Below are 27580 nucleotides of genomic sequence, written 5' to 3'. Positions count from 1 at the left end.
AGTACTGATTGAGTTTATTTAAATGGGACGGCACCTAATAATGTTGCAATAAATAAAACGGATATAGCACAATGATCATTTACACCCGTAGTCCCATAACACAAACACAGGATACAAACATTCATACTATTTCAGAAAATCTAGTAAAAACAAAGTATATGTAGTCAAAACAACCTATTTCAAGCGGTTAAAATATTAATGTTTTTTTATGTTTGTACAAATGACAGTTTTTGTAGTAAATTGTGGTGAAAAACATGCTTATTTCTTAAGACACACAAGTCAGAGTGCATCTAAAATCAATGTTACTTGCAGCGCCTGCAACTCTAAACTGAACAAATTAAAAGTGGTGTTTGTTTATGGAAAGTAAAGCGTAAGAGGTAATACGAATGAACGATGGCTACTTGGGTGTTACCAAGTAGCCATTGGTGACACCCAGCTACGAGTTCGGACTTCCAAGGTAATGCACCATAAAAGTGAATGCCACACTTTTCAGATTTTAAGTTGAACCCAAATATTTACATACACCAAATAAAAAGACATACTCATTTTTCTCATTGTCTGAAGATAAATCAAACCTCTTGGTTTAGATTAGTTGGAATTATAAAAATTTGCTAAATGCCAGAAAACTTGGTATCTTCTGGGCGTGGCCTTAAATTACATCCACAGGTTTGCCTCCAATTAACTGAAATATGTCTGTTAAGTTTGTGGAAGGAAATCAAAAAAGGTTTGACGCAGATCATACAGCTTAGAAGACAATTATTCCTGATACTGAAAAAAATGTTTGTAGACAAGGACATCTCAAAAAAATGTTCTGACAAAGTTTTCTGGCATTTAGCAAATAGAAATAATTTTGGTAATTCTAACTAACCTAAAGTCTGCGATGGACTGGCGGCCTGTCCAGGGTGACCTCGCCGAAATGTCTCGCTGGAGATAGGCTGTACATCTGTAAAATAAATAAATAAATAAATAAAAGAAAGAAATAAAAGGGAATAACGGGGGAAAAATGTGTGGCATGTTGTGTGAGTCTATTACAGAAAATATGAAAATATAATGATGTTTGTGGCAGAATGTGAAAAAGTTCCGGGTTGCGAATACCTCTGCGTATCACTGCACAGGAAAACATTCACATATTTTATGCTAATGTCTTTATGCATTAGATAGTTACAATAATAGATCTATAAATGCTTTAAATTAGTGCATGTATAATGTATATTTAAAGTAAAGTAAAGTAAAGTAAGCTAAAGTAAAGTAAGTACTTGAGGATACCTCAGTCATATTCACTGCTTCCTAGAACACATAAGTTGACTAGTCATTCGATAATAGCCATTTTTCCGACGCTTCTTGAAAGCAGCAGGAGGAGTGATTCACAAACTGGCCATACGTAAACACTCCTGCGCTGCGCTCGCTGCTTACCCACGATGCAGCGCGGTTCCACACAACATAGCCATCTTGTCAGGAGAGAGGGAGGGAGCTGTCGGCGCTGTTAAGATTATCACTTGTTTCAGACGTTTTGAGGTCTGTTCGCTCTTCCACTATAGATAGTAACAAAGTAAAGTGTTCTCGACGGACGTCTTGACGCCAGAGAAGTAGCCGAGTGAAGTAGGTGCGCTTTCGTGAAGATGTCTCGTTTACTTGTACCGACGTAGAGGGGGAGTGTGCGGCGGCAGCCACTTGGCTTGAATTGTTAGCTAGCTCAGCTCAGGGCTGCGGGGCCTCCTTAGCTCAAAGTAGCTCCTGCAGCTGGGCAACACTCTGCGACAACGGCCGGCCGACGAGTGGACAGCCGGGGAAGCAGCAGGCCGGTCCGGGCTGACTTTAAATTCAGTCGTCGTACAAGCAGCTTTCGGCGGTGTCGGGACCCCTACTGCTGGACAAGGAGACGCGGAGTGTGGAGTTCAGCTTCATGAAACGCAACAGGAGACCGAGAGAGGAAGAGGATGGCGCAGATTCATCTTGATTACAGCTAAATAGGAAGAGGAAAACCAGACCCGAGTGTTGGAAATAAGACAGAAAGCTTCCACCAGCTCGCCTCTTTCCGAAGGGAGGAGCAAAAAAACCAACAAAAAACACAGCCATACGGGACCCGGAGTCCGACTGGCCAACATGTCGAAGATGCCGGCCAAGAAGAAGAGCTGCTTTCAGATCACAAGCGTGACTCAGGCCCAGGTGGCGGCCGTGGGGGCCGCCGACGACACCGAGAGTCTAGACGACCCGGACGAGTCGCGAACTGAGGACATGTCGTCGGAAATATACGACGTGTCGCGAGCCGAGTACGAGCCCGCGTGCGAGAGGAGTTCCTCCGACGAAGCTCTGAATAACGTCGGAGAGGCGGAGGCGCCAGCAAACGCACCTCAGGCCACTCTGCCGCCTGGGCCAGGAGGTAACACAACCGAACTGAGGAAGGTTGTAGGCTCCGGTTCGGTTCATGGCGGTCAGAACCAGCTGGGGATTTCCCTGACACCTGGGCTACCCCTCATGACTCCGTCTGGAGGGGTCCAGCATCAGCCGCCTGCTACAGCCAGCCCCAGCGTGTCAGCCAGCACCTCCCAGCCTGCTGCAGGGTCCAGCTCTGCCACCTCCACGGTGAGCTGCTCATCACGCTTCAGGGTCATCAAACTGGATCACGGTACGGGAGAACCGTTCCGGAGAGGCAGGTGGACGTGTACAGAGTTCTACGAGAAGGACTCGGGGACTGACAGCATAAGGCACGGCAGTGTAACCCTGGACCCTGCTGCAGAGAGGGATAGTGGGCTTGGACCTTCAGTGGGGTCCACAGTGTCCCCAGCTACTCATTCTGGTCCTGGTTTGGGGTCCATGGCGGAAGGGTTTCACTCTACGCTACCGCCGCAGGTTCTGCATCAGAGCTACAGCAGCCAGCAGCATGCAGGCAGTACTTCGGCCACACACACTTCCTTCTCCAGTGTGAAACCCATAACCCTTCCTTCTCAGTCATCCGTAGGGGGTCTTCAGGTTCATGCTGCTCAGAGCGTGCTTCCCGTCGGACAGAACGGTCTGCCCCACTCTGAGGTCCACATACAGAAGTCCCCAATGATGCCTCCTCCTTACGCGCCCCAGCAGCCGGTTCCCGGAGTCCACCCGATTGCCAGCCAGTCATCCGGACTGGCACAGCACCAGACGGAGCATTACCCGCAGCCTCAGCCTGCATCCATACCTGCAGGACTTCCCGGGGGACAACAGGCTCTTCCGGTGTCGAGCCTCCCTGCTGCGACCGGCGGACACATCCCGGCTTCTGGAGTGAGTCAGGCTGGAGATGTCGGCGCAGCGGTGACGGGGGCTGTCTCTTCAGGACCACCAGCGCCTCAGACTGTAGGGTTTGGAGTCCCCGGGGGGCCCGTTTTGCTCCCGCTTCAGACTGCGAGTCAGTACGCCCCAGCCGTACAAGCTCAGCCCATGGGCCATCCCGTGGCTACCGGTGTGCAAAACGTGCCTGCAGTCGGAGGTGGTTCCAGTGCACCTGTGGGCGCTGCCGCCACTGTGCTCAGTGCCTCCAGTGCGACCATACCAAATGTGACGACTTCCAGCTTGCCTCCTGGTTTGATAGCCTACACCAAGACTCCGGGGATATTGGGGGTGCAGGGCCTCCCTGCCACCGGGTTCGGACAGGTGGAGGCAAGCGGAAGGAAGTCAGAGGGAGCGGCCGTTGCACAGTCTCCGGTTGTGTCTGGGAGGGACACCGGGAAGCCCTTCATGCCTGAGACCCTGCAGCTCTCCACTCCTACTGTCACAAGCCTGTTTGGAATCCTACCTGTCGACGGGGAGGAGGACAGGTAACGCATTCCTGCTTTCTTATGTGAAGTGTTTGCAGGTTCTTTTGAGTCTGACAGGATCAATGTCGACTGTGGCGCATCTCCCCGTTAGCTCAGTTCAGAAACACAAGTTGGAAAGAAATGTGCCGCACAGGTCACAGGAAGCACTTGTTGCTCATTTATCTCATTAGGTGAAGGACTTGGTTTACCTTCACTTCAAATCAGATGGATGGGAGGGAAATGCAGTGGAGCGCAGGAAGAAAATATTGGATTCTAGTTTGGGCCAAAAGAAAAAAAAAATGATAGAGAATCAACACTTGAGGCCAGTGCAAGGAACAAGCTGTTGAATATAGCAAACCTCTTGTTTACAACTCAGAGCCTCTCTGTGTGTGTATGGTAGTGTGTTTGAATGTTGCAAGTGTAAAGCGTTTATTTTTTTTTTCACAGAAAAGGGCATCTAGTCTAGTTGCACACATAAGTTTGATTTGACAAAAACAAATGCATCAATTAGGTTGTTTTTTTTCCCCCCCGATTCGTACCGATAATTGGTTTTCCTCACGCATATCAGTATTCTGAATCCAACAAGAAATGAAAGATTTACAAGATTATCCTCATCTGTTCCTTAAAACGCTACATGACGTTAATTGATGCTTTTATAGAGGGACAAATGGTGGTAGTCCTTTGTTCTGATGCGTTTAATGCAGGGGTGCGGCCCTCTGAAGGATTTTGGGTGGCCTAACCTCAATTCTAGAATGGAGCAAATCTGGCCTGCAAGTACGGCTGGTTGATGCAACACCGTCTCATTCACCACTAAATAACATCATCTTCAAAAAATATGAATAGATTCTCATTTATCAGTGAAGTCTTTGCATGCATCTTAATTTTGGAGTAACTAGAACCAAAAGTATTGATTTGATTTTACTCAAAAGCAAAACTTGAAGCCCAATAAGAAAAAAATCAAGCCAAAGAAATTTAAAAACTGCAGGCCTGTTTGATACAAAATAAATAATGCATGACATTTTTAATGTTTTTTTAAATTATTATTATTATTTGTATCTACGATGATTTACTGGTCCGCTTTCAACAGAAAATTGACTATTTTTCAATTATTGAGCTGGTGAAATAAAAAGAGGCACATTTTGTGCGTTTAGCGTCCCGATTTTTGCCAGTAAGTTTGGACGCCACTGATTCGTTTTCACACTGCAATGAGATTAAAGCTGGCTTTAATCTCATTGTATATGTATACAGTGACAAACAATTAATGAAAAGGGGGAAAATAGATTAGTTTTTGATGATCACCAAACAGAGCTGATAAAGAAGAGATCGTCTCATTCCGGTTCCTAGTCTGTCGATTGGCGCATCTTTAAAAAGCGCATTTAACTTCCTAAACCACTAAGAGCAGGAAGGAAAATGTAACGACTGCAAAATGAAAAACTATCAGAAATGTGGAGTGTAGATTATCTACCTGATCAAAGCAGGAGTATGCAAATGACAGCTACCAGCTGTTTTAATCAAATCTGTTAAAATAGGTGTTAAATAATAAAAAAAAAAAGATATTTCACTCGAATACGTGAGACATTTTTCGAGAGGAAACCCCGGTTTTAGGTGTTAATCTGGAACAAGTTGTGGAGCCTGTTCTAGACAACCTGAGTACTTCCTGTTGCATAGAATAGTTTCACTCTGACAGACTTTTCTCGCTCAGTTCGCGCCGGTGTCACTTTTTCTTTTCGTCCCCCTAACAATTTATTGGTCCGGACGTGCTGCTCTGACACAGGCGATCTCTTATCTTGAGGTTTGCAGTGTGTGTTGCCACGGCAATGCATGCCTGTTTTTTTTTTTGGTTTTTTTAAAGGCTAACAGACTTCACAAATTGAACCTGACCAAAGCCACTTCTGTTTCCTAACACAGACCCCAGGATGGTGTGTGTGTGTGTTCTGATGGCTTTTAAGGCACAGCTTAAAAAAAAAAAAAGAAAACGTAGCCCTCATTGCCGTGACTTAGCTCACTGTTCCGGTAGCCTTGGGCTAATCACGGCCTCCCTGTAAATGAGCTGCATGCCTGACCTTTTAATAAGCCAGTTCCTGCTCAGGAAAAATACTTTGGAATATAAACAAGCAAAGAGTGTTTGAGTTTGTGTTGCCACACTCGTGACAGCACGGTTTGCACTTTTACCTGAGCTTTTTAGTGCTTTTAAACAAACAGAGTTAAGAACCAGAGACCCTTGTTTTTTTTGTTTTCTTTTCCTTTTATAACATATGTAAAGGTAAAGACTTCCGGCAGCAAACGCTTATGGGTGCCGCTGGCTTTTACTGTCTCCAGATACCAAGTGCACTCTCCTTCCTGAAGCAATCTCTCAGTTCTCAGCTGCAGTAGATGGCACACATAAGCGGAAATGATACAGTGCCTGAAATCTCTCAGTCGTTTCCATTTACAGTCACACAGAGGTGCCAGAATCTAGAGCAGGCAGGAAATGCAGCCTGTAGAGTCCTGGCAGCAACAGGTTTATTGTGCTTCACGTTGATGTGGGTAGTTTATTCAGCTTGGAACTAATTTTAAACTCTAATTAGTCTTCTTTTCCTCTTTTAAATCAATTATTTATTCTCATGTGGTGTCATGTGAGTTAACCAGTTTCCATTAGCGATCGAGATAATTGCTACTGAATTAACCTCATATGATGGTATAAAAAAGCAAAAGATGTATGCCTCAATTAATCGATATTTGAAACAAAGAAGCAACAATTATATCTACTGATGCTAAATAACACAATTGACTATAGTTCCAATGCTCCTATGTATATCATTGATTTAATTTTGTTTTGTTATACTAAGCAAATGTGTAATACGGTAATTTTTGTGGAAAGCATTCTGATTAGGGGCAGAGTTAATAACGGTTCATGAGTTAATTTCAATTAATTACTCATAATTGATTTTTAAACAAGTAAAAAATTTGAATGAAATTAATTACATTAAAAAAATTTTTTTTATATACATACAAAAGTTCTGACCGGAACCTTTGTAATCGAGTGTTTCTGGTACGCCCGTAAATCTGACGCACAAGCAACATCCGCAAATAAAGATGGAAGACGAAGCTGTTTCTCTTGGTCCACGGAGGGATAATTTCTGCTTCAAATAACGATCTGATGGGACTCTGGAAAAGACTGTTGTTGTGCTAAAAGCAGTTAGCCTGTCAGTAAAGATATTAAAGCCTAAAATAGCATCTCAGTGCTTAACATGTAGCAGCAGCTCAGACGCAAACATCAGCGCTCACAGTCCACATTTCTAAAATTAATAAAACACTTGAGAGCTAAATGACTAGATTAGCATTTTGCACCAATCTGAAGGTTGAATAGCCTGAATAACAAATTAAAAATAATACATATTTTTGTTTTGGAGCTCATATGTCTGTTGTTTAATAATTTAGCCACAAAATAAGTTTTTGAATTGAAAATGTTGTCTATTGTGTCAAGTTAAAAAAAACAACAACTATTAATTTAGATCAATTACGGACCCTCCAATTAACCCAATTAAAATTTTTATTGATTCCCATCACTAATAGAAAAACAATAATTTTCAAGAATAATTATATCTCAGGATATTATATCTGCTACATTTATCATAGAATAGAATAGAATAGAATAGAATAGAAGTACTTTATTCATCCCAGCAGGGAAATTACTTTGCAGTTACAGCATAGAGACAAGACACAATAACAACTACCACTGAGGAGTAGTTGTAGATAAAATGAAAAATAAAAATAAAATATAAAATGCTATGAATTGTAAAAATATAAAATGCTGTTAATATAAAAAGCAACTTAGAGCAACAACACTCACAACTGCTCACAGAAAAAAATCTATGAAAATTTGTTGCATATTTTAGTTTAACTAGTGGCAGTTCCTGATTAAAATTTCTATAATTTATCAGGAGCTCTTCCTTTTATCCGATTGGGAGTATTTGACCCATTAAGCAAAGTTTGTCAATTCCATAAAAACTTTAAGATCAACAATTGGTACCTGCGAACAGTTTGGATCATGATGGACAAGAGCAAGTCCTGCCTGATGTTGGTGTGAACTGAAGTGTTCTGGTTTAGTTTTTATGCTCTGGTTCATCCCACCACACAGATCCAGATGTCGATAGATTTAAAAAGTCCAGGTTCTACTAAATCTGCAGCTGTACGCGCCAACCTCTACCGATCCAGCTTTAATGGGAAGAAAAAGTTCCCCATTTCTGTATCGTATGCAACTGGTTTTCTGCCGTGCAGCTTCATATTCAGAACTGTCCAACTTCTCTGTCACATTTTGCAAACCTGTGACGTCTCCCTTCAGTGCGAATGCTGCTGAGACCAAAAAGGGCAAGAAAGAAAACTTTCTGGATTGAAAGCGTGTTGGCATAGCAACACTGACACATGTTCAGCTGTTCTTTTGAGTTTTCATTCTCTGCTCCCTTTCATCCAAACACAAGAGGGAGGGGAGAGTTGGTACCTCAGCAGAGCTTTCTGTGCTGCGTTCACTTGCGCTCGGACAGCTCAATGAAACACTAATTCAGACGGCATGTACGTTTAAATTCCACAGCGCTGTTAAATGCGTACCCTTATAAAAAACAAAACAAAACAAAAAAAGACCACACTATTTTCGACTAATCTAAATTAAAATGTTGAAGTCCCACATTAAAGTTATTCTTTGAAGTTTTTTTTTAAATTAATGAGCTACAACAACATTTAATTTCCGTTTGGAAAGTAAATGTTTATCAAGACAAAAATAAATCCAAATTCTTAGAAGAAATTTCTCACAATAAATAATGAATGATGGTACAAAACGCCCACCCCTAGCTGTATGTAAATGTAATAACTATATTTATCTTTCTTGCTAAGAAAAAGTGCAGCATCTTTTGTTTCAGTCACATGCTAGGCAATGCGCAGCAACAGGTGGAGGAGGGGCAGTTTCAGAGAAAACTCTATCCACTGCTGCTTTGATACGACGGAAGGATTTTGAAGGCCTAGTGACTTAAAGCACTTTGTGTTCTTTCTTCCTTGTGTCAATTTGTTTAAAGTTTGTTTATATTGAAATGCTACGGAACTGGTTTGCACTTCCTGTTTCTCCTCTGCGGTCTGAGGAAGACGAGGCTGTAGCAGAGAGAAATATGCTTTGGATGACGATGGATGTAACCATGACAAAACCAGAACGTCAACTCTTTGTCTAAATCAGCTTTGATATCCATCTTAATATTTAACACCAGCTATTAATATTACGCCGGGACCAGCAGCGGACCTTCTGGTTCTGTAACCAGGCTTTCATTGTGCTTGTGTCCAGACACATGTTCAGCTTGTAGGGGGTCTCGTCTCCCATGCTGATAAGAGGAAGGGGCTCTCGTGACAGCCAGCGCGTATCATGTCTGCAGCAGTGCTCTCTCCACTGTGTCCCTATTCTCCTGATAACAGGGGGGTGTGTCGGCCAACTTGTTGTCTCGTTATGACGCGTTTCTCTGCGATGTGTTTGGGGAACATTTGGGTGATGGTGATCAATCAGAGGCCTTTCTGCTGCTGCCGGCTAGTGAATATTGCTGAATGATAATCTTGTGCTCTGAATTCGTTTGCTCATCTGGTATCAGAGACTGTTTCAGTTCAAATGGCTGATTTCAGTGGTGACCTGTGAGCATGTTTTCAGACAAAAGCCAAACATCTCAAAATGCAAGATTATACTGTGTAGAAGCTAATTCTGAAATTAAAAATACTAAAGTCTTACTAAAGATGGAATAATTTGTACGTATTTATATCCTTTATAAAGAGATGAGCAGAAATTTAAAAAAATTAAAGAAAAAGTTACCTGAAGTTTAATACTGGCCGATGCCAATCCGATACAGAAAAACGGTACTGAATTGACTTAAAATGTTTTTTTAAAAACACAGACATACATTTACTGAATTAAAGAAGCCGAAACTGACAAAAACAATAAACGGACTGCCTTGGTCGAACATGTGGAAAAATAAACGGCAACAAACTTTCTTTTAAATGGTTCAGAAAGAGCAATTAGAAATTCTAAATATAATAAATAACAAAGCTTGATGTCGCTCAGAGCACAAAGCATAGAATTAGACTGAATAGATTTGCCCTTATGGATGGGGCATATTGTCACGACTCCCAATCTAGAATTTTTTTTCAGGATCAGTACTGACAGAGATTCTGGTATCAGATCGGTGCATCTTTAGTCTAATCTTTATCAGATGAGGTTTGGCAGGCAGGGATCGCACTGTGCTAGCTGTAGCCGTGTCCACAGCTCTGAGCTGGGGGTCGCTAACGGTGCCTGTTCCTGGTCTCAGTGTTGCCGTGGACATGTGGGTGTCGCAGTGACACCAGGACAGCGTGTGCAACTGTGTTTTTTTTTGTTTTTTTTTTCCCTCCGTGGCCTCCACTCTTCCCTGCTACATCCTGTTTTCAGCTCTCCACCTCCTATTCACTTGATATTCCTCGGCTCGCTCCCCGCTTCCAACACCGAGGCCCTCCGCTCGCATCATATGACATTTGGTGGGCACATTTTATCTGGAGTTACCTCACAGAGAGGTCAGTGTGTATGCGTGTGTGTGTGTGTGTGTGTGGGTGTGTGTGTGTGTGTGTGTGTGGGGGTGTGTGTGTGTGTGTGTGTGTGTGTGTGTGTGAACGAATGCTCTCTGTGTAAACAAGGAGGATTTGACATGCTCTGTGGATCCTCTGAGCCGCTTCCTAAAAGAAAGATGTGTTGTTCCGGTCGGACCGATCCGGCTGGTCTGAAGGTCTGCCGACTCGGCTTCAGTCATCACCTCCACGCCTCGTATGACAGCCACTCAGTTCAAGGTTTAACTGGGGCGTGTTGTTGTGTGCGCTAGATAAGTTAGATTCTCAGTAAAGTTGATGTTTGGGAAATAAAGTAATCAAATAATTAATACAGGTTATTCTTCAGTAGGAGTTGGCAGTGTGATTTAAGAGCTTTAGCGTGATATTTTGTAGTACTATTGCGATGACAATAAGGAAGATAAAAAAAAAAAAACTGTATTCTGTTTTGTTTTTTTTATCTGACTGCATGACAGAATTCATAGCGGTGTCAGTGTTGCCAAATACGTTTAATCTTTTTTTTAGCTCAATTGTGCAGATTAGAGTGCATGCTTAAACTAAAAAATTATTTATTACTTATGTTTTGGGTAACTGTATGACTGTGACTGCATGGCACAGCATTATAGCTCCACAAATACAAATATTGTTCTTGGAAGAAAAAAAAAAAACCCATTTGAAGTAGACTTCTTCAAGACGGCAACAAATTTTTTCCAGACAAGAACTTATTGCAATAAACGATAATTTTGCTGTCCTAAGACCATTTTCAACCATGGTGACGACATAATGCAACAACAGATTCTCAAAGATCAGTGAATTTTAAATTCTTATGAACTTTTAACACTGGAACTGGAAGGTATTTTAAATATCCAAATTATATAAATACAACGACTAAATGAATTTTAAAGTCCCAGTAAAAAAAAAAAAAAAAAAAAAGTCTTTTAAAAACAGGGCTAGTTGAGACCAAAGCACCACACTGAAAACTTTTACCATCTAGCTTTGGCAGAAAGACAAAAAAATCGATAAATCATGGTAATGGTAATTGTTGCACTCGTTTTAATTTATCATGTGATGAACTGATTTATTGCTTATTGCAACAGTCCTAGTTAGAAGTGAGTCATTATGATTCAAAGTGAAGAGTCAAAGTGAGGTATCATGTTCTGATCGGATGATGTCAACCTTCAATCATTTGCCACAAAACAGTTATATTAATTTGTTGCTAGGTCTTCGACTTGCTTTTGGGCATTTTTAAAATCTATATATATTTTTCAGATCATTCTTCCTCCAAGATGAGTTTTATCTGCTTTTAAACCACGAGCTCTAATCCGAAAGAACGGAGGGAAAAACAGAGCCTTTATGTGCTGTAAATATCTGCCAGTATGGTTCGTCTTTTTCCTTATTTCTGTTTAGTTTTTCCTCCTTCCATCCTTCTCATTTCTGATATTAGGTCGTGGATTTCACATTTTGGCACCGTTCGACGCAGGCTTTTCACAAAGAGCGGCTTTCATAAACGATATTGACATGTTGTGTTACAGGCTCACAAAGAGCAGCATTGAGAGGCGAGCGCTCGCTGCTTCAAAAACAGCAGAACGATGACTCGGGTTCTAGAGGAGGACTTTGAGTCATCTGATTTGGTGGATTTGGGCCGATAGCGGAGACGTACAGAGCTCTCTAAGTTTCAGCTGCGGAGGAGGGGAGTTCTCTCTGGAGGTGTGCGTCCGCCGCACGTGTGGATGTGCGCAGGGTTTTTTTTTGTTGGTTTTTTTTCTCCACTGCCCGCAAAGTGATTTTAAGCAGAGCGCTAGCAGAGAGCGAGAGTGTTTAGTCATGAGGTAATGTGACAGAGGCAGTTTGTGCCAGAGGTTTCTAGGAAAGAGCCTTGGCTGCGGTAATATTCACACACATGCTGTAGATCAACTCCACAGTCTCTGTGTGTGTGTGTGTGTGTGCGGAGGTGGGAAGGGACCAGTTAGTTTTGTAAAAGACGACTAGGCTGCGTGAGTGTGTGTGTGTAAAATGAGTCCGTAGGGGTCAACGGGGCAGGGGGGGGGGGGGGGGTTCCTTCCCCACCCCCACCGTCCATCCCTCGCTATGGAACACAGTGTCCTTGTAACCAACTAAAAGTAAATGTAGGAATGCGCTGATCGGGGATTTGTTTCCGATTTCTGCTTCTCATGTCAATCCGGCTTTTAGACGTGTTTAGTTCTGTAAAAAAACAAAACAACAGGCAACAAAAATCACTGCATTTTGAATATTTCTTCAATGTTTTCTTGTAGTTTCTGATGCAAACAGAGTTTTTAAGAAAACAACGGGGTGTTTCTGTACAGTGAGGGGTGATGTCCCACTGTGTGCGTGTCAGAGAGCAGACATTTATTAATTTGAGACAAAATAATTAAAAAGTAGGACAGGACAATGTGGCCGCAGAAACATTTCACAATATAAGCATTTCATATCAGTCGATATCGCTATTTATTGATTATATTTTATTGAGCTTATTTTAATTTATGACTTGATTCGTTGATAAATTTTTTATTGCGACAGGGTTTGGTGGCAAGACATGTAACTGCGCATGTTACACAACAGGTTGTTGCTAGGTAACCGGAGAGTCACTGAGTTAGTTGATGATGTCATCAACCTTGATTAGCTGGTCGTTAGAGGTTGAGCACTTAAACCCTTCCCCTTGCCTACATCCCCCAGAATGCCTTTCGGTTCTGGATCGAAGTTCAGAAAAAGGGATTCAGTTTTCAGTTTCCGTTGAGCCAGTCAGTCTAAATATCAACCAATTTTGGACACCAGCCGACGATACATCTCAGGTTAAAAGTCTAAACCAGATGTCGAAAGAATCATTCCAGGATAAACATCCTGACATATTATCATGTCTGATTTTATTCTCAGTATCTGGTTTAAAAAGTGCAGAATATCTGATCGTGCAAATGTTTTTCATACCAAAATGTTTCTAGCTCCAAAATTTGAAAGCGGTCTCGTTTCAAATTCTTAACATTTTCACATGTTAAGAAGTTAACATGTGAAAATGATCCTTTTTTTTCCCCAAGTAGCACAGCTTGTGCAACTCAAGTGAACCAGTTGGAGGAAGGAGGCCCATAAAGTTCAGCATCCATTCCTGCTTCATTCCACTTTAACGTCACATTTTCTGATCGCCCTTAGCGTCATAATGACAATATTACACGGTTACCACAGCAACATTAGAGTCTTGTAATGGGATTCAAAGTTGGTAAAAAGCATTTCCAGAATCGGTTCGGTGTGTTTTCACTGTTTTCTCTCTCTCTTCACTGTTTCTCTTCTCTTCTCTCTCTTCCTCGGATGTGGTTGACACAGGAACCCCTCCACGGCTTTCTACCAGGCCTTCCAGTCTGGAAGCAGATTAAGAGACTCAAAGGCTCACAGCGATAGGTACAGTACCGAGCTGGATTGGACTGGGCCGGCCTGCCAGAGTGTAACAAAGCGCGTGCAGTGTTCAGCAGCAGTGAGCTTTGCTTTTTGACACGTGCATGGATTGAGTTTGGAAACAAAGCTTGGCAGCGGACGCAGCGCTGGCCGCCGGCCGTCTCAATAAGATCTGTCTCGCCCTGTTAATTCCCTGCAGTCGTTCTCCTGAGCTTCCTGTGACATCATATAACACCTTTGTCGCTTAAGGGATGACGAGGCGTTGCTTTCACAAGCTCTGCTAACGTTTCTATAGAGCTATCCACCAGGATAATTGCTCTCCTCTTGAGTTTCAAAGATGAACAAAAGTACACGGAGTCAAGAGAGGCCAACTCAAATGGTCAGACAGGTAATCGGATTAAAAACCAGTTCAACCATCCCTTATGGGGGAATTTCACTTCTTTCTATTCATTTTTTTAAACACCTGGAGGCACTTTGAGCAGCAGTAAGAGATCCTTAGTGGCCTTAAAAAAAAAAAAGTAATTCCCCTTGAAATATGTTTTATTGTGATTCTCTGTCAAAAGCAGCACATAAATATGGAACAGTCTACAAATTCAGCATATTGTTTGGGTAAAAATAAAATCTGAAAAGTAGTATATATATTTTCCATATCATTAAGGTTTAAATTCATTTATGTCTAAAGCATTAAAATGTCTTAAATTAATTCAAGAAAACATAAGTTGGCTTTAAACATGTTAATCACAGGTCTTAAATTTTGTGGAAAGATTTTGTAGCCTTATATATCTTATATATATATATCTATATATCTTATATTGGTGTTTTCTCGTGGGACTTTTCTGTCAGGCAAGGTGACTCAAGGTGATTCAGGCTACCGGTAACTAGTTGTTTATGGTAACTAGTTGTTTATGGTAACTACTGTAGCTGTTTATGGTAACTAGCTTTTTTACATCTGTAAGTGTAAATTGATCAGAGTTCATCTTCGCCACTGACTCGCTTCTGTTGCCAACCCATAACGATGCTAGGTCCATTCTGTATTGCGGAGAAAAAGAGAAAACTTGTCATTGTGGGGTTTAAGACTTTACAACCATTCTCGGTGTGAGAAACACAAAGCTGCTGCCAAGAGCCACAAAACAGACCCAAGCAATTTCACAGTTCTGGTCCCTTGACAAATACAAAAACATATTTTGTGCATTTCTTTCATGAATCGTATTGATAATGGTCTTAAAAAACCTTAAATGTGAGTTTAAGGTCTTTTCAGACCTTAAACTTTTAAAGAGTTTAAGGTCTTAAAGAATTTAAGGTCTTTAAGATTAAAGGGTATATTTCTGAATTTTTTCCTCTTTCTCTTGAGAATATCTCAAACTCAGATTAGCACAGATGCTCAACTGGATTTAAGTAGGGGTGCACCGATTTTCTTAAATTTGGGAGCTCAGCAATCGGCCGATACATGAGTAGCCGATTTTATTCAACTCCACAAAAGTCTGAAAATCAGCCACTGCGCACCAGGTCACATCTGAACATTTGCTATTAGCAATAGTCACCCCACTGCTACCAACTTTTCCCCCCATGTTTAGCAACTTTCCAAACAAAAACAAAAATCACGCTATCTACAAATCAGGCTTCTTAAAGATCAGTGATCGTGCAGAAAAGTGCAATCAGTGCCGTTTTTGATTGAAGTCCAGTTTTTGACTGGGCCGTTCCAACACATCGATATTCTTTGATGTAGTTCAGATCGGCTCAGCAATTGCAACTAGCTTGAGCTTCCCTGTCCCTGCTGATTAAAATAGAATCTACGCAGCATGATGCCGCCGCCACCACCATGATTCACCATGGCGATGTGTGGAGTGAGTTTTTGGATAAACATAGCATTTTGTATATTGATCAGCATTTGACCAGAAGCAGCCTTGAACAAATAGACTTGAAGCTATTTGTTCTATAATGTTGCTTAACAAAACTCTCAGGCCAGACACGGAAAAACGGCGTTAGAAATCAGATTTGGTCACACACGTTTGGACTCTTGTTCACCAGTTAGTTCTTGCATGTTCCAAATTACCTCTTTGCTTACCTTCACAAAGTGTCATTAGCGGTATATTTAGGTTTCTAGTTGTAGCATGACAAAATGTGTAAAATGGTGGTATGAATACATTTCCAGGCCCTGCACTTACAGTTTCAAAGTTCCAAAAAGCGTTTGTGTTGAATCAAACTGAGCCGGAAAAGGTTTGTAATGACCGTGGGCTCAAACAAGGGTTCATGTTGGCCACCAAACAGAACAAGGAGCTGCTTGGCTTGTTTTGTTCTTGTGAAGAAAGTAAACACATGTTCAGTTTTATAGTTATTTCAGAAAGTTAGACCCAGGAAGATGTCTTGGTTCTGGAGCTGGAAGAGAAGCGGATTCAGTTTGCTTGGAGACAAAATGGATCTGCTGTCTTCACTGCTCTACATATCCAACCAAAAAGAACCAAATATAGAATGACTATGTTAGACTGGTTTTATTAGGAAGAAGTTGTGAATATCTGCTGTCCTGTCAGCCAACCAGTCGGTTTGGATTCAACAAACTGCCTTTAAATCACTTGCTGAGTTTAGTACAAGTCAGATAAAAGTTGAGGAAATGTCCCGGACATTTTCTTCTTCTTTCATGATTAATGTTTGTAGTAGTTCCAGTGCTCCCCACACTTACAGGAACCTCATACTGGATTTGGCCCACGGACGATGTCCATATTGATGCGAAATTACTTATAGAAGAGGATTAAAAGACTGACGGCTAAGTGATTGTCCAAAAAGACAACACCACAAAAAAAAAGGGTGTCCTCACTCGGTAACAATCGAGAACCGAAGGTAGTTTTCTGCAGGTTCACTAGAACATTGGCTTTCAATTCCCTACTCAGACAAGCCGACATAGTCTGCGGTCTCTTAGGGCTGCCAGGACGGGTCAAAACTACCGTTTACCATCAGAACCGTTTGCATTGATGTCGGCAGCATGTGCAGTAAAATTTGAGGAGGAAAGTCGCATTCCGTGATAAATCAGATTTTGGCTGCAGCGGTTGGACCACAAGGTCAATGTACGGAGCACATGTGGAACGTGCTACCCCGATTGCCACACAAACAGAGTTAGCGAAAATGGTGCGAGTCTTATCGTAGGAGGCGATCTAAATGCTTGGACATATCCAGGTTAAATTCTTCAACCGGTGGCGATGCGTGAACTTTAGTTTTAGTAAACTTCCACACCCACAGAGGGTCTCTGTGTACGGTCACTCCATACGCTATTAAACCAGATTATTCTCGTTTGCTCATTTTTTCCAGAAGATAACGCTAAAGTCAATGGAAGAAATAAGTTTATGGAGTTACAACCTACGTAATGGACTTGGCAGCTCAACCTGCAAATGCTGTTGAGTGTTTTTTTCTATTGCCAAGAAGAAGCATTGCTGCAACAGCTGATCAAACACTAATTTCCTCACTTTATTGCTAAGTTGATGGTCAGATCTGTGTGGTACCTGTATCACCACAAAGTTGTAGTTCTAAACAAGGTTTAAAGTCCGTTTGTGCTGTCTTAATGTTTTCAAGACTGCTTTGTTGCAATTAGAACAGTTTTTCACTGAAATCTGTTCTTCTGTTCCTTGATTGCTGTTTGAATCTTAAGAAAATGTCCAGCTGACAGTGTGGGAGGGCAATAGTGAGGGGCCCCTCTTTAAAGGAACTCAACTTTGCTGTGATGACATTTACAAGAATGGAAAAGAAACAGCTGAAAGCATAAGTGAGTGACAGGAAATGAAACTGCTTTAAGAGGAATATACAGCTGACACACCGTCAGCAGCCAACTGAGGAACTGTACGCTCCAAAAAAAAAAAAAAAATCAGTGCACGTCTCGCTTTTAATGGCTGCAGCGTTAGCGTGAAGTGGATCTGTGCCGTCTGTTTTAACTGAACCAGAACAAAGCCGTCAGATGAAGCTAGTGGCCTCGTTACAAGCGTTTAGCTTTTCCCCTGCTTCTCTGAGCGGTTGGTGTTGTGGAGACGCCAATCGCCCGAGTCTGCTTGCGTTTCCATGGAAGCCGGGGATAACTAACGATGTGTTTGGGCCGGTGTGCTTTGTAGATCTTGGTGTTGATGACCCCTCGTGTTGTTGACCCATAATTGTCCGCTTTTTTTTTTGCTCGGGCTTGTTTGGGGTCCGTTTCCAACGTAACAAGATGAAGTCATGGAACAGGTTTAGTGAAATCCCAAAGAAGAACACAGATTTAACCTTTCTAACAGAGCCATTTTTAACATGATGGTTATTCTATCCAGCAGGTTTTTTTTGGTGATCCACCCTGTCTGTTAGAATCTAACTACATAGTCAGTTTTTTTATGTTTATTAGAGACTCAGACATTGATCAGACTTTTTGCGCCAGCCGACTTCAATTTTGTTCTCATGAACTATAAACAGCAACTAAATACTTTATCTTCTGGGTAAATCAAAAACTGAATGAAGTGACTATTAAAATGCTTAAACTTTCAGTTATCTCTCTTGGCATAACTGAAAGTCGGCAAATACAGGAACTTACAAAAAAACAACTAAAAAGAAACTTTCCTTTACCGGACAGATCATACTTGACTGACTTTATGTTTCAGACAGGAAAATGTAATGTGCATTATATTACTGTATTACGCCAACATAGTTATTCTATTGTTTTTTCAAATTCAAAAATATTCTAATGACCATGAAAGGGAAATTAAAGTGTTGTCTCATATTAATTTAAGATTCTACAAATATATAAATAGTAAAAAGTTAACAAAATAAATAGCTAAAAAGGAGCTACTTACTTTTTAACTACAGAGTTAATAAGTAAATTATTAGTGCATACAATATATATGACTGTATGTTGTATGTACAGCTATATGCAATATAACTGTATATTTGACATTTATTTCAAATATACAGTTTGAAATGACATAAAATGCCATTTCAAGCTGTATATTTCATAGAAAAATAGCTCTTGCTGTTTGGTAATAAACCAATTTATTTATTGTAGCTATAAAAGATACTTAGGAAGCCTTCCTAAGTATCTTTTATACTGATTGAATATTCATAATTTACTCTCGAACCAGAGGCAATGTAATACCATGTATGTGAAATAGAGCAGTATGTGTCACACAGCTCCGCAGTTAAAAGGAGTTCAGATACAAAATGATTACAGAAGACATTTTAAACTGCCTCAGCATCTCATATTAGCTATTAGCTCATTAAACACGTATAACTGCAGTCTCTGATTTTATTCGTTGTAGACAAAGTGGAGCGCTAACTGTAGGATAGCCAAAAGACTCAACATTTCTCACTCCAAGACGGACATGACAGAAAGATTTTTGGCTTTAGGAAAGAACGAACAGCAACTTTATTTGAACTAATTCAACATCAAGTTAACTGCTGAATCCAACTTTCTTCTCTAGAAATCTCATTCATTTATAAAAGCTTTTCACACATTTTGTGATGTCATTAGAAACAACATACTTTTGGCTCATATGTTTTCGTATCTTTTACTTTTCAAGACGTTTTTTAAAAATATTTCTTTAGACGTTTTGTCAAGGTTTAACTCTCAGAAACCTAATGAAACTGGAAAAAAAATTCTGATACTAAGATCAGTTTTGAGTTCAAGTTAGAAAATGTAGTTGCTGTAACAGAAAATGTAAATTTTTATTTTTTTTTTACAAGTCACTAATAACTGAAACTAATTAAACACCAAGACGTCTGTTGAGCTGCTAGCCTCCCACCAGTGGGAACTACTGCTGGTTGTATTCAAAATGTCCCAATACATACCAGTTGTCCCCATTGAACAAGCAGCTCAATGCCAGCAGCTCAGCAACATGTACACACACTCACAGGTGTTTTGAGGATGGATAGAAAAGAAAGGGGGGGGGGGGGGGAAACTAACTCCTCACAGTTGCAGGTCTGATCTTTTTTATTTGTCGTGTATGTTCACAGTGGTGCCGTGCCGTTTGTCTTAGAGTCCCATTTGTTCCATAAATGTCAGTAGATGCTCTCTGAAGTGCTTTGAGGCAAGTAGAAGTGCTGAGTTGTCGCCAGGCAAACTGATTCGTAGGAAGGTAGTTGTAAAGAGCGTGTCTGTAGGTTCTCATGAGAAACATGCAGGAATGGGCAGAGTGATGACAAGTAATTGCCCCTGTAATAATATGTCATTTTAGTCGATTGTGTCTTGTTACTTTTATATGGAAAGAAAATAACTTGGCAAACTCGCACCTGCAACTTGAAAACAGGTACTGTGAGTTTTACCTGATCTTTTACAAGGAGGACACAACCAGCTCTGATGATGCAAATCTTTTCCTTTAAATTACAAATGAACTGATCTAAAACTGACTCTATGAGTGCAGAAAAAGTTTCAGTAAATGGTTTATGAACAGTCAACTACTTCCTATTTTTTTTCCCCCTCAGTCTTGGGTTCTCACCACAAACCATTTGATTTCCTTAGGCCTTGTTTGCTGAGACGAAGCTCTAAATAGAAACGTGATGTGACCCTCAATAGTTTTACAACTCGATTAATTTGCATGACATTGCCACCCAAATTTTGCTTTGAAGCTTGCTCGGTTGCAGTTTTTGTACTTCCTCTATGCTCTCTGACGACTCATGGTGCATGCTTGTGTAAGAACGCGTTTAGCACAACCGGTGGAAGTCGTCTGTTGACTGAAATGAGAAAAACACCCACACTATATTTAATTTGAATATCCTTTATTTATTCCAAAGGGAAAATAATTTTCGTAACTCTTATCATCCAAGTATCTTCAAAGAGTCGTTGAGACTATAAATCTTTGGGCAAGAAGAATCTCCAGTAGCAGTCAGTCCTGCAGCAAGTCTCAAGAGGCCTCTGACTGAAGACTGTTGCTGTGTGACAGTGTAATGACTGTCAGGACATGCTAACAGCTCCATATCCAAAAAGCAGAGATATTTTACAGTAACATGTCCAGAATCATACAAGTATGGCCGAAACGATTAACCGCGATTAATCAATTGTTGAAATAATCGTCCACAAGTTCAGTTGATGATTAATTGATTGCTAGACTGTCCGGCCTAAAGAAGGGCATTTGTTGAAAAAACAACATACTCCGAGCAGTAATTCAGCCAGAACTGTACAAAAAAATATTGCTTTTAAGGTAAAAACCATGTCTTACCCAAAACTCCTAAGATTCACTAAAAGAATGTTATGTTACTTCATTTGAGGCAATAGAATGTTTTATTTTTAAAAAAGAATTGAATTGTTCATTTGCATCCCTTAAACCATTTCTAATATTGTATAAAAATATTTAAGTGGGCAAATAGAAAATCTGCACCATGTGCCAATTTTTTTATTCAATAAGTTGATTGATCATCAGAATAATTGATAAAATAATAATTTGTTGCAGTCTTGGACATCGGTGGTTTTTGGCTAGCACTGCTAATCCATCTCATTTGCTTGAGATGGATTGTCTGCCATATTGAAATAGATCTATTTGCATCACGCGAGTCGCGTGATCGAAACCGGATGTTACTGCTGGCGAAAATGACAGACTGCGACAGAAAGTAGCAGGAGAATGGTTTGTTTTGGGGGTTTTCAGATCGTGTGCGGTCAGAAGATGCACAGTTCATAAAAAGTTGTGCGTCAGTCAAACATGTCGAATCCACAGCTCTTCTGCAAAATTGCAGAGAATAATTTCTCTAATACACAGAAGACGTAGCCACTCCCAAGTATAAGAAGATTGTCTGTCCAACGACTGATGGATGATGATGACTGGTGGATGATGAGCAGTACTACCATGGGTGAATTATTATTGTTTCTCATGTAACTGCTTATATCCGTCGCTGCCTTGATTCTTAGTGACTTGTTGTGTGAACAAGCTTATTCAGTGTGATTTTTAATTTCTTATTTAATGGAAACACGGAAAATGCAGAATGTCAGCAGAACATATTCACATATTTGCGCTCTTTTGCAATGGAAGCGCAGCATTCCATTGTGATTCATTCACAATATAGGGGAAAAAGTTGAAGGGCTGTGAATGTACTGTATGCATTTCCGTTGACCAGGTGAAGTTATAACGTCGTCAGGATCTCGCCTGCCGATCTCTGTTTTCGTCTTATCACCCTGGAAGGCCGCCTGTAAAGCGCTTCGCCGCCTGTAAAGCGCTTCGCCGCCTGTAAAGCGCTTCGCCGCAGCGGGAACCCTGCTGCTCTTAAACACACCAGCAGATCTGTCACAAATGACAACAATTTGATGGCCCCAAGAGATTCTCGCCCTTCTATACTTTGCTATCTCTAGTGGACTTTTATTGGCATTCCTGTTTAGCTGCCAGTGCTGTATGGGAACCCATATGCGGAGCTTGTAAATGTCAGCCGTGTTGATGTAGAAGTATCTGTTGCACAATCAAGAGTAAACTGAAACCCACATTAGCATTCTGTTTCATTTCAGCCCAGCCCATTAGCTTCAGAGGCTCAACTTTACACACTGCAGTACCGACACAGTCTCCTTTTGAGGGGACCAAGTTGAGGTCAGATGGATTTCTGTACTAATTCCCCCCAAAAGCATAAAGAAATTTCTTCAGTCACTCGTGTGGTTTCCAGAACCCACTCCTCCTGCTTACCTGAAAGAACTTCCAGTTGTTCTCTCAAGTTCTTTGATTACCAGATGGTGTCCTAATAGGGCACTGATAAGATTTTGTTTCTCTGCTTGCATCAGCCGCAACTAAAGTTGCGAGCATCAACCCAAACCTTCAGGGTTTAACAAGAATCTGAGCCCACAAATCTTCTACGACTCCATAGGAACGGTTGTTGTGTTATCGATGTTTTCCGGTCACCATAGTTACAGATCCGTCACTGGCACAAGTCCCGCTGACGGTACACACTGGTGTTTCGAATTTTCCTCGTCTTCTAGTCCCTGATGTGATTACAGGAGTTCTGCAGGAAAAGCTCCAGGGAAGACGACTTCTTTCTCTCTCTCTTTTTTTTTTTTTCACTGTAGAAGTGAGATCATTGGGAGTTCTGGGAGGAGGAACCACAGCAGAAGATCTATTGTAGTTTGGGTTATCTGTGAATGATTTTAGGGTACATAGATGAACGTCTAACCGCAAACACGAGAATGTTTGAGTAAGCAAATTAAGAAATCTCTGATTAGAGAGGTATAAGAGAAATTTTGTGTGGTTTGTTTGTGCCATTGTCTCTTCAAATTACAAACCAAGTTATGTCATTTCCAGAAGTAGGCAAATAGTGGGCTGGTGTGAACCCAAACATACCGGGGCAGTGGGGAGCGGTAGGGTGTACAGAGTGTGGTTTTATTTTTCTGTACTGTCAAAAGCCACTGAAGCAACAAGGGTGGAACCCATAACCCATAAGCTCTTTATTTTATAGACTGAGAGGAGGAAAAAAAATTCCATTAGGGAGGAAAAGTTTAGGAGAGCTCACTGTGCCTAAATTAAACACACATTTTTCGCAGCTTTGGGTCATGAAACGGTTTGCCCTCATGGTGGCGGTGGGGTGGGGGGATAATGTGGTCTATGTGGGGGGCAAAGAATTAAGAATAAATTTGTGCCTTGCAGCGATGGGCGTGCGTCGCAGAGTGGATCTCTCGTAGCAGGCGTTCAGGAGCGGCGTGAGGCCAGGTGGCCGGGCGGGCCATGTAGCTTAGTCGTATCTTAGGAACGAATCAGAAGGAAGGAGAGAATAAAATGAGTGACGGGGCGTCATGGCAGCAGAGGTATGGGAAGTATTCCTCCCCAGCACATCCCGCTGATAACAATCAGCCTTAGCGCTTCCGCCCGTCTCGCGCACACCAGCCAGACGGACTGCGGAGGAATAGGACATCTTGTCCCCAGTAGGGGGTCGAGGGTAGGGTTCAGGGGGTAACAGGACGGGGACTGTGCTGCAAGGCATGCTGGGATTGAGCTTCAGGTCTTTCAAAAATATTGTGTGTTTCAGAGGCTCATGAGAATTTGTGGACAACAGTTTACAGATTGCTGCTGCAGTGGGGGACAGTTGGTTCAAGTCTGACTGACGCAGCTGGACATGATACTCTCTGTCGCCCTCTAGTGGAGAAAAGTCATTTTGCTCATACTTCAGTGTTTTTCAAAAAGGATTCGTATTTTGTCTCACTACCACACACTTCAGTGTTTTATGTGACAAACCAACAGAAGTAGTTCATAATTGTGAAATGGTATGAGGTTAAATAAACCAAAATCATGCTGCTCATTTGTACCTTGGATTATGAGTACAATATTTCTATTCTAATAACTGCACCGTATCTTTATCTTGTGCAGTATATCATTACTATTATTGCCGTTATTGCTAATCTTGTTTTATATATTTTCATAACACTTTTGGAAGACGTTTGTGTAAACCTGCATATCTCGATGCTACACACCTAAGTTTCCCCTCTGTGGGATAATAAATTTAATTTTATTTGTATTCACGCCTCCTGAGTCAATACTGCGTAGAACCAACTCACTGAGATTACAACGGAGTAACATTTTTTTGTCCTTTTTTTCCTGTTTGTTCCCTGCAATAATAATTAAGTGCTCCCAATTAAGTGACTTCGTCTGCCAGTTTCTCTTACTGGATTTTATTTGCCACGTTTTTCAGATGAAAGCCGCTCCTTCCACTTCCTTCCTTCTTGTCATCTTAAAACATTTCCGGAAATATCAGATGTTCCTCCTATAAAGTATTGTGCCAATATAACCAAGTTTGTCTTCTCCATTTTCTTCACTTCTGCATTTCCTTCCTTTATGTGACCAGCGCTGCCTCCAGAGGCCAGGACATGGCAGTGCCCAGAAAATCTCTTTAGAGTTTCTGCTTTTATTATGAATGGTTAACACTGATTATGTGTAATAAAGACAATGTTTGCCCTCTTTACTCTGTTATAAAATAACTTTTTCCTTTAAATACGCATTGACCGATGCTATCTACACTGCCTAGATCGATTTCTTGTGTTGGGTGTTTTGTTGTTTCAGGATAAATGACCAACTTCTGCAGGGAAGCTAAAGCTAATCTAATTCCTTCTGTCTTCTTTCTTTCAGTGCCTCTGGAACCAACATTGTTGCCATTGATAATAAAATTGAACAGGCAATGGTAAGCTCATCAGTTATTTGTTCTCTATAAGAAAATAATCTAATTAAAATCATCAGAATTTTAATTAGATTTATAATTTATTTCTTTAATTCATTGCAGAAAGTGAAACTTCCAACTTATTTAGATTCATGAGAGAGAGTGAAACATGTTCAGGCCTTCATTTTCATTATTATAGATAATAATGTCAGAAATTTCCAATATATATAGATTCAAAACATGAATACAGTCTTCCATGTTTGCCTTTATTACTAGAAACACTTATTTTCCCAGCCTTTTTTTTATTATTATCTTGTCCAATAAAAGAAAATGCTCAGCAACACTTTTGCTAACAAAAAAAAAGACATTTATTTTTTATTTTTTTAGTAGTACTCCAATTCTTAAAGAAACAGAATTTTGGGTTAACATTAGCTATCAATCGCTAAAATGAACTAATAATTGAATCTATGATTCAATGAAGTTTCAGATTTTGTATTAAATTATTGAAATAAACCAACTTTAAATAAAATCATGCAACTGCTGCGCTGCACCGCAATTGGCCTGTTGACCCACCTGCTCCTTCCCGTGTGTTTGTGCAGGACCTGGTGAAAAGCCATCTGATGTATGCAGTGCGTGAGGAGGTGGAGGTGCTAAAGGAGCAGATCAAGGAGCTGTTTGAGAGGAACTCTGTGCTGGAGCGGGAGAATGCCGTGCTCAAATCTCTGGCTAACAGCGAGCAGCTGTCTCAGCTAACGGCCCCGGCCGCCGTCGCCCCTGCTCCCGCCACCGGCCCCACCCCCGGGTCCGCCTCCCCCCCCGGCCTCCAGCAGCTCCATCCCAAACCCCAGCAGCTCCAGCCTCAGCAGCCCCAGACTCAGCTCGACGCTGGCCAACAACTGCAGCCCAACGTCACCTCCGCTTGAAGTGCGTCTGCCCTGCTTCGCACAGGGCAGAAACAAAGCATCTCCTTGTACAACTTAATATAATTAGTATATGTGAAATTAAAAGAAACTGTCTTTAGCCACCAGCTTGACCACAAAGTACAGTGCTTCTGTGTGTGTGTGTGTGTGCGAGCGCGCGGCTCCTGTGTGTGTGTAGGTGTGTTAGCAAGTTAGCAAGCGAGACTGTGAACTGGTTTTGAAATGTATGCGCGTGTCTGTACTGTGGGCCTTTCCAGTGTTAATGCAATCATCAAAGGGTGTGTGTGTTTGAGAGAGAGAGAGAGAGACGGAGGCTAACCGGAGGTGTGAGAGGGGCGCGTGGCAAGCAGGCTGGAGCGGCTTCAGAACCAAACCCAAACCGCACCGCCTGACGCGCTCAAAGGGGTTCACCGGTGAAAAAGAGACAGACAGGAAGTAGAAAAAAAGTGCTTATTTTTTTAACCGAGACAGAGTCGGGAGGGGTTAGCTGCTCAATGTCGAGATCCAAGAACTGGGAGAGTCTTTATTTTGTTTTTGTCGGAGCGCCAACACTGCTGCCGTCACCTCGCATCAAGTCCAACTCTCGCATCAGTCCTCCTGAGTTCTACTGTTATTAGTGTTTATTTATTACAGGGCTGCTATTTCCACAAAATGAACAATTCCACGAAACCTGTTAAATAGTAGCCCGGTGACTCTTCTTCTTCTTCTTTTGTTTTACAGTGTTTTAACAGCTCAGCCTCTTCCCAGGCTGCCCTCTGTGAAGACAAATAAAATGTAGGCAAAATAAAATGAAAATTCTGACAAATGTTTAACACTAACTCAGATATCACGCTGCAATTGCCAATTCATAGCTTGAGCTCGATTGAATGTACATTTTTGTATAGTATAAAGTATTATTCGCCTTGATGGGCGACAGCACCTGTCGACGTCAAATGTTAATATAAGCCAGCAAAGGGGGGGAGGAGTTGAAGAAAACCCACTTATTTGATCTTAAAGTGAATTTAAGAGTATTACCATGCCCCCCCTTCTTTACTTTCAGTTTTAGCTCCACTGGTTTTCCTGTGGGAAGCGGGGCCAACGGAGGGGAGGGAGGGGGAAGAAGCTGTGAAATCATCCAACATGCATCAACGTACGTCAACCAAAGATTAAAAGCTGTGTAAATCGATTTCTTTTGAGATGCACACGTGATTTTTTTTTTTTGTTACTTCCTCCTACACAAAAATAGTTTCGTTGCTGTTCAGCATGTTCTGCATGATCTGTAACCTTCAAACCACTTTCTTACCTCATTTTTATTCAGCACTCTTGTAAGATAGTCTGAACAGTGTAAATGATTTGGGGGGGGGGGGGGGGGGGGAGTTTCTGTTGCCGAGCAGCGAGTTGAAAATAAAACCTAGTGTTGCCGACACTAGTCGCAGATGAAATGAAGTGAGCCATGTTTTTGTTCAGTTCAATGGTGTTTGAATTTCATATGCCAATAGTTTTGTTACTTTGCAAAATTTTATTGTATTTAAATAAAAGCAATATTCCGATGCCAAGATGTCGTTTCACTCGCTCTCACGTGCCAGTGTGGCTCGGCTCGTGTTGTGTCCGGTCAGGATTACAACAACCACACCTAATAACTCGACGCTTGTTAGCTTTTGGCCTGTTAGCTGGTAAGTCTTATCAGCTTTTACCTAATAAGTGACAAGTTGACAGTTAATTTGCCGTTAGCTTTGATCAGTTTAAGTTCATTTTCCCAGACTGAAGTAGTTTTAAAACCCAGTAGCTGCTTGCTCTTTAGGTCTAAATTATACAGTTAAAGTAACTAATCCCAGAGGGAAAGCTCCAAGGAGGCGGGGCTAGGTCCACCCAGGTGTT

General features: G+C 41.4%; 1 protein-coding gene across 2 annotated transcripts; it reads left to right on the top strand.

The window, feature by feature from the left end:
- The first annotated feature begins 1440 nt into the window (after positions 1-1440).
- Positions 1441-27258, top strand: LOC116721577 (TSC22 domain family protein 2). 2 transcript variants are annotated; one of them, XM_032565419.1, is made up of 4 exons: positions 1441-3788; positions 13683-13757; positions 24776-24827; positions 25403-27258. In XM_032565419.1, the coding sequence occupies exons 1-4, from the start codon at positions 2104-2106 to the stop codon at positions 25724-25726; spliced, it is 2136 nt and encodes a 711-aa protein (XP_032421310.1). In that variant the 5' UTR covers positions 1441-2103; the 3' UTR covers positions 25727-27258. The 2 variants fall into 2 exon arrangements, with proteins under 2 accessions (XP_032421310.1, XP_032421312.1); XM_032565421.1 differs by lacking the exon at positions 13683-13757 and having other exon boundaries at positions 1442-3788.
- Positions 27259-27580: the final 322 nt, after the last annotated feature.

This window comes from Xiphophorus hellerii, chromosome 6 (assembly GCF_003331165.1).
Source record: "Xiphophorus hellerii strain 12219 chromosome 6, Xiphophorus_hellerii-4.1, whole genome shotgun sequence".
Classification (NCBI taxonomy): domain Eukaryota; kingdom Metazoa; phylum Chordata; class Actinopteri; order Cyprinodontiformes; family Poeciliidae; genus Xiphophorus; species Xiphophorus hellerii.
Note: the sequence above shows the minus strand (reverse complement) of the source record. Positions and strands in the feature narration are given on the sequence as shown.